Genomic DNA, 12,165 nt, shown 5'->3' with positions numbered 1-12,165 from the left:
GCAGCCTTAGCTTGAACCTCTCCAAATTTTAAGTTCTTGCTTTTTAATGTTTTAAGTTGCTCATAGTAAATGGCTTTAAAAATTACTTAAATAGTGTGTTTATTTATTCAGTGTCAACTTTGTACAGTGTCAACCACTTTAGAACACCACAACACACACACACACACACACACAAATAGTGATAATGATAATGTAAAAATATAGTTTATAGTAAATCTAGTATTTTTGTTTTACCCCAAATGAATAATAAAGCTAACTGATGGAGTACAGAGAAAGATAGTTTAGAATAAACACTTGAATGCTTATTTCAGAACAGTCTTAAATCTACTTTGTCAACTTATCTACTCTCTCGCTGACTTTCTTTTTCTTTCCATTAATTGGATTTAAAATAAGAAAGCGTTTTAGAGTCTTTTAGTTTCATCTTATCCCTTTAAGAACTGCTGAGGACTGAATGCTTGCCTTGCCAACAAAGCAAATAGAATTGAATCTGCTTTAATGTAATGCCAAGAGGATATATGAGTGTCTGTTTGTGGTGCAGTGTGGTGACAGCTTTAACAGTGATTAGAACAGGGATACAGTCAGGAAATTGTTTTCTAAAAAGCTGTTGCCACAGATTGCTTTGGAAAACATGAGTCTTATTAGATTACTGGTAGTGTACTAGTCTTTTAGGGATTTTGGGTCCTTGTGTATGTGTGCTTGCTGTCATATTTGTTTTGTGCTTTCTGTATGTCAGTAGAAAGAAGATTTTTTTCTTTTACAGTGCATCAAGACCTACAACTCAGACTGGCATGTGGTGAACTACAAGTATGAAGATTATTCTGGAGACTTCCGCCAACTTCCAAAGTAAGGACCACAAGACTGCTAAAAGTGATCTAAAGAAAGAGAAAATCAATGGAAAGAGGCAAAGAATGTTATTTTAAGTTATTTTAAGTCCAGCTGTTCTTTGCACATCACAAGTGGTTGACTAATTTTAAAATTTTTGGCATCTGATATTTTTTAAAGATTTTATGTTTTGCCTACAAGTATCAGAAACAGTGCTTTTAATTTGAGAACACCAGGACCTTTATTTGGGTAGTGCTATTTATTTGGACAGTTCAAAAAATTATTAAACAGAAATGTTAAATGAGGAAAATAAATGGAAATTACATTTTTATAGCCATTCCATTTCTATTATTAGTAATACTTATCTTCATAATTTACAAATACACACACACAAACACACACACACACACACACACACACACACATACATACATTACAATTTTTATTGATAATTTAATATACATTTTATTTTAAATTTGATTAATGTATGGAATTGAAAATAAATATCAAATTTTGCATACTATTATGTATATTCTATTTATTATCTTTAAATTATTATATCACCAATTAGCCACTATGCACTTTTAGATACAGTATATCGGTTGACCTCTACTTAGAAAGCAGCTGCTTATCCAGGTATTTGACAGCAAGGCAGCTCTCTAGGTGCTGGAACAGAGCTCAAGAGTCATTCTTTGCTAACAGTTTGTGTTTTGTGTGCGTGTGCAAAAGAGAGAGATGTTGTTTTACTCACTAATTTTATCAGTTTCCTCATCCTGTCCTGTCCTGCCTCTGTGTTGACAGCAAGGTCTTGTCAAGAGCTAAATCGGGTAATGTGCCTTTTTTTCACACAATAACAACAACCCATTAACAGACCATTCAGCCCATTTCCTTCTCTGTTTTGCTTTCTCTTCCTCTTTCTTTTGTCATTCAGTACATAAATACTCCACCTGCTTTAGGACAGGGCAGCAACCACTGATGTCACTTCCTGTTTCAACTAACTGATGGAGCAATTATGTTTTAGCGGTCAATAGCTGCAAATCACATTGTGAAGATCAGGAGACAGCCAGTGTCTGGCATTTGGTAAAGGTCGCAGAGGAAGCAAGAGGGATGATAGTGATGGAGGAGACAGAGATAATGTGTGCTGCGTACATGAAGCTCCATCGTCATCATTATCATGAGCAACATTATGATGCAGCTACTCCTTCATGAAAGTTCGCTAATGCAGTTTCCTTACACAAGGGTTCCCACGGGTCCATGAAATTCTTAAAAAGTTTGTGAATATGAAAATGTTTTAAAGACCCTGGAAAGTTTTTGAAAATAAACATACACTGATACAGGTCCTTGAAAGTGCTTTAAAAAATTCCATATGATTCCCTCGCTAATGTGTTATTTCGCCAACAATTCGTGGCCTATGCATACAAGCTTGCCTGATTTACATTAGTTACACACTATGTTAAGTGTTTCGCACTATAAGGCATTTTGTGTTGTACGTTGCCATGACATTAGAGTGACAATATTTCCTCTTTTTCCTGGACATGTCCTCTTTTTGGATCTAAAAACGGGATTTCTGAATTTCTTTTGCTTTCTACAGTCACCAGTGTGTTTTTGTATAAGAGCGCTGCGGACTGTTTTCTTAATACCGCTCCCACTGAATTTCTGACCATTATTGCCCACTCCTGTGATTTTTGTGTCCAATCCCGCTTGCTCCCTGCAAACATTCTAATATTGCATAATTTTTGTGCATCAGGGAGCTGATATCAATACGCCGAGTATTTATACCTCTTTTGAATCAGCCATCACTCTCTCCTCAACCCGTGATCAGTCAAATCTGACTCCTGCAGCTCTTGTTAAATGCAGGGTTGCCATTTTTTCCCCTATGGCTACTTTTTGTTGATTTTTCCACATGGGTTAAAGGTTTGAAATATTGCATAATTACATTTGACTAAAATGCTTGTAGTGAAACATTTTGCATTCTGCCTATGATAAAACTGTGCTAGATGTTGTGTTTTGTGAAGGAGGGCCATTGGTAGGAAGCTTTTTAGCTGTGTTTATGATCAATATGTATAACAGTGATGGTAAAATATGTATTTTAGTTATGGAAATGACATTTTCAGTTTTGATATTTGGGATATGGGCATTGCACTACTGTGGGCACTACTTTAACCACCAACCAACCACACCCCAGCCCCCCGCCCCGCCCACACCCACTGTCCTATTTTTGGAAAACTAAAATATAGTCACCATACATGGCATTCATGCATGTACAAAACTACTAGGATGGTACCTCTATGTTTTACAGACACACCTGGAAATTAATATTGAATTGCTTTGCTTGTTAAGATAATGTAAATGTTCTTACCCATGAGGTAAGAAAAACTTAACAGCATATTCATATATCTTAAAACTTCTGGTTACATGAGCCTAAGCGCTTTTCAATAAAATCCATGCAAAAGTTAATATCAGATCATTTTAGAATACTATATAGGATGTGCTGAATATTCTTTAGTTTTATGCAAAACAGAAATACAGTACAACAAATAGAATATCAGATCTCTGTCAAATGGCAAAAAATAAATGAAAAATAAAGAAGCTTTTTTGCATAGTTGTGTTTGACACATGAAAGCTGTAACAATGTATCTTACAAGATAACACGATGTAACATCGCTCTCACTTGAAATGTGTCCACCACATTAACACTAGAACTACCAAGGCAGTCATTTTGACCGTTTTAAAGATTTGCAATGTAATAACTTTGTTGAAATAAAACCCATATAACTACAGTTCCATGACTTTTCTTAAATTAATGTACATTTTATTTTAACATTGTTATTTCATTAAAATTACAAAACACAAAAGAGTTCTGAGTATTTCTACCTTGAATGGCCATAGCGGTCAATTTGACCGCACATATTACAGGCGTTGTATCTCCTCAGCGCTTTTTCCCGCCGTTGAAGATGTGCGTAGCTGTTGCCTAGCAACCTTTCTCTGGCAGTTTTGTATGCTTTTGCTAAACTAAAACTTAGCTTTACCGTCAAAATGGCAACAAGAAAGAAAATGACTCTCACTGAGGTTTTATCCTTGCTTGAGAACATTGATGATGCAGAGTCTGATGGAGGAGCAGAGAGCGATGTCTCTTGGTCTCTTGACAGTTCGTCTGACACTGATTCTGAGAGTGATTCAGAGATAACTCCGGTTCGTAAAAAAAGCAGAGTGGACACTTCAAATTCGAAAACTGTCATTTCATCTGCTACTTTGGGTATGTTATCCATACTATCCTGGCTGTTATCAATAATTACCCACTTCAATATTATATTGAGATAGCCTCTAACAACAACAACAATATTATTATTATTATTATTATTATTACATTTTGACTTTCAAAAACAACATTTTAACTGCGGTGAAAAACTTTGATCTCCAGCTTGCCGGATGCAAATTGTGGAAAGCAAATTGCGGCATGCACTTTTGTGGGAGGTCTAGTAGCTCTTACACAATAATATCATGAACATATTATCTTATGTATGCTTAAATTTTTCATAAAACATTTTTCATAAAACATGACCATAGAAGCTTTGAAGTAAATATAACTTGACAAAAATGACATTCACTGCTGTCTGGTATGAACAGTCAAAATGACCGCTATTGGCAGTTCTAGTAGTTATAGAATTCCGGTAGTGCTAGTGTTAAGTCCCTGAATTTGAGGGTATTGGACCTGGAAAGTCCTTAAAAGGTCTTAGAATTTGAAGTTAATCCAGGTGTGGGAACGCTGCTTACAAACACACATACAGTAGTCAAATACTCGCACATGCATATGTGCACACTCATCTGTGTTTTGCATCAGCTGTGTGAGTGAAGAGCAACAGTGTACTTGAGTTATAAGCACTGAACCTTTTCGTTAGACATACGATATGTGCTAAAGACCTGAATTATCATTTAGCTTGTTGAGATTTTTAAGTTTACCTAGAAACCACATAGGCACCCACTAAAAACCACTCAGCACTCAGGCACCCACCCCTCAGTACACTAGCGTTGTGATGTTGACCTTTGCACAGGCAAAACATGTAAAAGTGTACTGTATTGGTCTTATGTTTGTTTTTTGTATTTTGTTCCTTTACAGTAAAGTTCCTCGGCCAGAGAAACTAGCTAGTCACGTATTTGAGGTGGACGAGGATGCAGACAAGGAAGAGGTAAGTGTCAATTATTCCTCACTGTTTTCCATGGAAAAACAAACAAACACTTGTAGCACTTGAATAAAGCAAATCTGCAGGACTGGACAGTTTTAGCAATGTGGTCTGAGAAAGTCAGCTGATCATCAATCATAACTCCAAGGCTTCTAGCTGTTTTTGAAGGAGTTATGGTTGATGTGCCTAACTTGATTGTGAAATTGTGATGAAACGATGGGTTTGCTGCAATCACAAGCAGTTCTGTCTTGGCAAGGTTGAGGTGAAGGTGATGGTCCATCATCCAGCAAGAAATGTCTGTTAGACAAGCTGAGATGGGAATAGCTACCGTTGGATCATCAGGATGGAATGAGAGGTAGAGTTGAGTGTCATCTGCATAGCAGTGGTATGAAAAGCCATGTTTTTGAATGACAGAACCTAATAATGCCATGTAGACAGAGAAGAGAAGTGGTCCAAGAACTGAGCCCTGAGGCATCCCAGTAGTTAGATGTTTTGACTTGGACACCTCACCTCTCCAAGATACTTTAAAGGACCTTTCTGATAGGTAAGACTCAAACCATTGAAGTGTGGTTCCTGAGATGCCTTTTGCCAGTAGGGTTGATAGGAGGATCTGGTGGTTAACCGTGTTAAAAGCAGCGGACAGATCAAGCAGAATAACTACTGAATATTTGGATTCCGCTCTTGCCAGTCTTAGAGCTTCAACAACTGAGAGCAAGGCAGTCTCAGTTAAATGTCCACTTCTGGACATTCTAATGACTAAAAATAGAATTAATTCAAGATTGGTTGCTGTCAAGGAGGTTGTTGTGTGTATGAAATGTAGAGACTTGGTTGAACACAGCTCGTTCAAATGTTTTTGCAATGAAAGGAAGAAGGGAAACTGGTCTGTAGTTCTCTAAAAGAGATGGGTTGAGGGTGGGTTTCTTAAGTAGTGGAGTTATACGAGCCTGTCTAAATGATGAGGGAAACACCAGTGTGGAGGGTTGGTGATTTGAGTGAGTGCAGGTACAACTGCAGGAGAAATTGCTTGAAGGAGATGAGATGGAATAGGATCAAGCAGGCAAGTAGTAGGGTGATTAGAAAGGATGAGTTTTAAGACTTCTGCTTCATAGAGTGAAGAGAAGGATGTAAACGAGTGTATGTTTGCTGGTGATATGAGCTTGACTGATTGTGGTGTGGAAAATTGTGCACTGATGTGTTTAATTTTATTAATGAAAAACGTGGCAAAGTCGTCAGCTATTAGAGATGAAGCAGTAGGGGGAGGAGGAGGACAAAGAATTGAGTAAAATATTTTAAAAAGCATTTTCGTTAGACGAAATGTTAATTTTGTTATGGTAGTATGTCATTTTAGCAGTGGAGACATTAGCAGAGAAGGAAGATAGGAGTGACTGATACACATTAAGGTCAGTAGTATTTTTGGATTTGCGCCACACCCTTTCAGCAGCTCTAAGCTAAGAACGGTGTTTAAGTAGAACATCAGATAACCAAGGGACAGAAGGGGTGTTACGGGCTGGCCTAGAAGATAAGGGGCAAACAGTGTCTAAACAAGATGTAAGAGTGGAGCAAAAAGTATCAGTAGCACTGTTAGCATCCAAAGATGCTAATAGTTTAGGGGAAGGAAGTGAAGATGAAACCATTGCAGATAGCCGTGAGGGTGAAAGTGTGCGTAAGTTACGTCGAAAGATGACATGTGTATGGGTAAGTGATGTGTCAGGGACCATGTTGAGGTTAATAGTGAGGAGGAAGTGATCTGACGTGTGCAGTGGAGTAACCAGAACATGATCAGTAGAGCAATGTCGCTTATAAATAAGGTCCAGTTGGTTGCCTGATTTGTGAGTATCAGTAGTTGACACTCGGTTGAGATCAAAAGAGGCAAGCAGAGTGTGGAAATCAGCATAAAGAGGTTTATCTAGGTGGATGTTGAAATCTCCAAGCATAACTAGGGGAGTACCATCGTCAGGAAAGGTTGAGAGCAACACATCTAATTAATCTAAAAAGTTATCCAGTGGTCCTGGGGGTCGATAGACAACTACAAGATGTATTTTAAGAGGGTAGTTAACAGTAACTGAATGAGATTCAAAGGAGCTGTTGATACCCAAAGATGGTAAAGAATTAAATATTCAATCATTAGAGATGAGCAGACCAGTACCTCCACCTCTTCCAGTCAAACAGTGGAAGTGAGAAAATTACTGGAGAGTGCTGCAGGTGTAGCAGTGTCCTCTTGTTTGATCCAGATCTCTGTTAGAGCCATGAGATTAAGCTTTGAATGACTAATAATAGAAGTAATGAAATTGACTTTGTTTACAGCAGACTGGCAATTCCAGAGACCAATAAAAAAAAGAAAGTAGTGTATTAGCAGATATAGGCAAAGTGCGAAGGTTGTTAAGATTGCGCTACCTACATTGTATGTGTGGTTTGCGAGTGGTAGTGATAGTAGGGATCTGGAAACACATTTTACACTTGTGTAAAAACAAAATTACACTTTCAGTCTATAAAGCTATGAAAAAATTGATTATATAAACATAAATTATTATTATGATGGAATTATTATTTTTATTATATTAAGTGTCAGAAGACTTTTATTTTGATAGTGCCTAAGAATTGTTAACCCAGAACCCAGATTTATGTTTTAAATTATGATAATAAAGAGCAAAAAATATTAGCTATTATCTATCTATCTATCTATCTATCTATCTGTCTGTCTATCTTATTTTTAACTCACAAATATGCCATTCATATGATTCAGAATGCAGCACTGTAATTACAGTGATTAATGTCATGCGGACAGTAATTTGATCATATTTAGCTGTTTAAACTCACTGTGTCTAGACCTTTGTTTGATAAACTTATGAAAGCGCATAAAAAAACTCATGTGCTATTATTTCTTTACTCTACCAGTTTCCTTAGTATGGGGACAGGCAAAGGAAATGGTATTCACCATATCTACATACATGCTCCATACTCCTTCAGCCTATTACAACACATGATTTCTCTCGCTCTTCTTCTCTCTGTTCTCACAGGCTGAACAGCAGAATAAATAAATAATAAGGAACTTACAGCTTATTAGTAATGCTTTGTGCAAAGCCTCTGGGACTACATTAGCCTTACAGAAAGAGCAGACGCAGGACTCTGTCTCTGAGCTATCAGATTCCCTGATTGGGTTTCACCTACATTTCCCAGAATTCCAGCTCCATGTCTGCCATTCTGTCTGAGCGTTCACTCAGGGATGGAGTTTGTTTGTACAGTTTGAAGGCTGTTCCATCTAAGGATGAGACAGAACATAAATAATTGAGGGGGTCAGGTGAAAATGGACTTCTTGTTGAAACATGTAGGAGGGCGTCCAGAGGCTCTAATGACGGAAACTGCGTTAGATATCGAAATGTTTTTGTATAGGCTTGAGGAAACAGATGAAGTCATAGTGTGTGGGTGTATGTCTGATTGCACCAGTGTGTTCTTACATGTGCTTGTTATGTTCTCTCCTGGTTCCTGAAGGATGCTGCCTCATTGGGCTCTCAAAAAGGGGGCGTGTCCAAACACGGCTGGCTCTATAAAGCAAACTTGAACAGTGCCATCAGTGTTACCATGAGGGTGAGTTAGCAATATACACAAGCCCTTTTTAGATTTAATGATGATGAATTTGTGATTGAGATGATCACTATGTTCGAATAGAGCACAGTTTATTCTTTATATTTAATATAAATATATATATAACACAACACATTATGCAAAGATAAGCATTTTATAAATTAGTCGGCTATATTGTTGTCACCACAATGCATGCTTAAATGGAATCTCTTCTCAAACCTGAGAATAAAATCAGTTACACAGCTGTTATTCATATGACCCCAGTTGATCAATCAGTGTCTTCTGAAGTGAAACAATTTATGTGTGTGGAAATTTTTTTTTTTTATGTTTTCATTAAAGGCATGGTTTAAACAAAAAATAAAATACGTCATCATTACTCACTCTCAAGTTGATCCATACCTGTATGAGTTTCTTTCTATTGTTGACACAAAAGAAGATATTTCCTGCAAGTTTTGTTATCAAAACAGTTGATGGTAGCCATTTACTTCCATGGTATGGAATAAAATACTATGCAAGTTAATGGCTACTAGCAACTATTTGGTTACCAAAAAAGAAACTACAGGATTTGGAACAGCTTGAGGGTGAGTAAATGATGACAGAATCTTTAAGTGGCATTCACAGTAATTACCTCAAAAATCATGTTTATTTTATTCAAATAATATGTTAAAATGTTTGAAAATGGTTGATATTACTTTCAGTTCAGTTGTCACACCAGGTAGAGGGGTCAGGTAGAGTGCATTGCATTGTGGGATATAGTAATGTGCTCTAGTTGCACACTGCATGTTTTAAAAAATGTTCATGCAAAGAGAAGATTTTCGTATCTTGCATTCTCTGCATACTGCACACTGCAAAAAATAGTAGTATGGTTGTGAGTCATTCCGAGCATAGCCACAGACAGCATCAAGTTTTGATGTCATACTTCCACTTCTCACTAATCCTTTTTCCCATGGTCCCCTTACACTAGATGTTATTTTTAGAATGGTCACTAGTTTAAAATCTAAACACAGAGTCTTTACATCTGCTATTTTCATTTAATGATCTTTGCGTTGTCTCTTTCTTTCCCTTTAGTCTTTTAAGAGAAGGTATTTTCATTTGGCCCAACTGGGAGATGGATCATACAACTTGAACTTCTACAAAGATGAGAAAATATCTAAAGAACCTAAGGGAACCATCTTCTTAGACTCCTGCATGGGTGTCATCCAGGTAACTACCAGTTTAAGAATCCATGACATGTTTAAAAATGCAATTCATATATGTATTGGCTCAAATGGACCTGTTCTATAATAAAAAAAAGTCTCCATGACTTATATATGTATATCTATATCTATCTTCCATATATATATATATATATATATATATATATATATATATATATATATATATATATATATATATATATATATATATTGTTTAGTTTCAAATAAAATAAATATTTTTTACATTTTCTGGGGATGTAAAGTAAAAAAAAGATTAATAAATAAATGGTTATGCTGTCCTTATGTCAAAAAAAAGGCCTGCCCTTAAAACATGTGTGAAAAGAAAACTACATGTAAACTACTAAGTAATTTTTTAATACTAAATAAAAATAATAATTTGGTTCAACCAACCTTTATAAAATATATATTTGTATATATGTATATGAAATACTGTATGTATTCCAGCAGACCTCTCATAACTCATAACTCTGAAATAGATATGACCTTTTTACGACAAGGTTACTGTAGTTCAGGTTCTAAAATGTCATGTGGTACAACTCACCTAAAACATATACTGTATTAATAATAAATATTTAAGTTAATATTAAGTTAAATATTAAATATTAAGTTAATAATATATAAAAAAACTAAAACATATTTTTTATTGAAAAATAATGATAATTAGATGTGCACAAATTTATTCTGTGTCTAAGGAAAATTTTATTTTTGATTATCAGTTTGTCACTTCTATTGTAACTCATTATACTGTAATTGACTGTAATTATTGCTTTTTTTATTGTGGGATTGAACCAAGTTAACATGATACTCTGTAGTACTCAACATTCTTCCACAAATTTTATCGATGCAGCTTAACTTGTATTGAACTCAGAACGATCCTTTTAAAGTTCTTAAGGGCGCCAGAAGAATAAATGCTTTGTTTTGTGTATTTACTGCAGCACAAATCAGTTTATAGAAGGATTTCAGATCTCTAATAACATCCTCACGAGTCCCTTCCTTTGTCTTGACCAAGAGGGGATATCAGTGTTTGAATGGTCAGTTCCTCAGATGAGGCTACTCAGGGTTGCAGAGAAAGAGAAAAAAATAAAAACAAGTGAGAGGCACAGAGGGAAAGATGAGGTCCAGCCTAATTCACGCATGATTTCTCCCAGGGTCAGATATTTCCATTTTCTCCTGTGGTGCGCACAGTGTGTGTGTAAGTGCAAATTTGATCACATTCCTCAATTCACCCGCCCTCCTGAAAGAATAAAATACTTCTTTGCTATGCGTAACCTGTTTTGTCTATTTTCAACATCTGTTTTTTGACATTTTGTCTGTTTTCCACATTTCAGACAAAAGAGAAATAGTTAAAGTTATTTCTAGGTCCGAAACCTAAACATTTCAACAGGTGCACATGCAAAGCAGCCAGATATTCCTCAGCAGGCGTCTGGGAATAAATGGCTTTCAGCTTCTGCTGCAAGATGGATATAATTTCCAGAGTCATTTCTGGTGTAAATTCATCATAAATTCATAAAGTGTAAAATCATTCCAATGCCTTGGGTGTGCTCACATCTCTATAGGAAAGAAAAGTGAAAAAAGAAGAACTTGTGTCTCTGTTGTTCTTTTAGACAGCAATGAGCTTAAATGGAGATCAAGTAAAGATTGTACTTCTCAGAATCTATTGTTTCTCAGAATTTTCTTTCCAGAGCAAATACCTCACTAATACTGCAGTAAGTTTCATTGGAGTTTCATAAGAGATCAAAAAATGTCTAGAACTTTCCAAGATACTCATCAAAAGTCAATTTCCACTTTCAATAAATAAATTTAAAAAAAAATTCTCTGTCGCTCTGCAGAACAGTAAGGTGCGTCGTTTTGCCTTTGAGCTGAAGATGCAGGATAAAAGTACGTATCTTCTGGCGGCAGACAGCGAAGTAGAGATGGATGACTGGATCAGCACCCTCAACAAGATCCTCCACAGCAGCTTTGAGCTCGCCATGCAGGAGAGGAGGAACGGAGAACTGCACGATGGTGTGTGTTTGAGTGTGTGCACCTCACAGATGGGTGTGTCTAATTTCATGTATGTTCACATTACTCTCTCTCTCTGTCTCTCTCTCTCTCTCTCTTTCTCTCTCTCTCTATATATACATATACAGTATATCTATATTGTGGTGAAGAGTGGAGGTTGTGCTTGGGTTCTGAATAGCTGTCATACACACGTAAATGTTCTACGATCGTTAGATTATGAAGAGTAGAAATACTGACAATATAGACTGTGTAAATCCACAGGGTCAATACTGCACCATAATGGTAACCTAAAAAATCTACATAAACTCTTTTAAAATGTCAAAAATAACTAAACAACAAACTTGAATATGTCTTTCCCTTTA

At 36.2% G+C, this 12,165-nt stretch overlaps 1 protein-coding gene across 9 annotated transcripts in view; it reads left to right on the top strand.

Moving 5' to 3' along the window:
• LOC113093263 (dedicator of cytokinesis protein 9-like) overlaps nucleotides 1–12,165 on the top strand; it is an 81,316-nt gene that overhangs the window by 37,063 nt on the left and 32,088 nt on the right. For all 9 annotated transcript variants that reach the window (XM_026259111.1, XM_026259104.1, XM_026259086.1 and 6 more), the window contains exons 4-8: nucleotides 761–843; nucleotides 4,940–5,009; nucleotides 8,493–8,588; nucleotides 9,654–9,788; nucleotides 11,632–11,806. In XM_026259111.1, the coding sequence (XP_026114896.1) occupies nucleotides 761–843; nucleotides 4,940–5,009; nucleotides 8,493–8,588; nucleotides 9,654–9,788; nucleotides 11,632–11,806 (559 nt within the window). The remainder of the gene's footprint in view (nucleotides 1–760; nucleotides 844–4,939; nucleotides 5,010–8,492; nucleotides 8,589–9,653; nucleotides 9,789–11,631; nucleotides 11,807–12,165) is intronic.

Source organism: Carassius auratus, chromosome 6 (genome assembly GCF_003368295.1).
Source record: "Carassius auratus strain Wakin chromosome 6, ASM336829v1, whole genome shotgun sequence".
NCBI lineage: Eukaryota > Metazoa > Chordata > Actinopteri > Cypriniformes > Cyprinidae > Carassius > Carassius auratus.
Note: the sequence above shows the minus strand (reverse complement) of the source record. Positions and strands in the feature narration are given on the sequence as shown.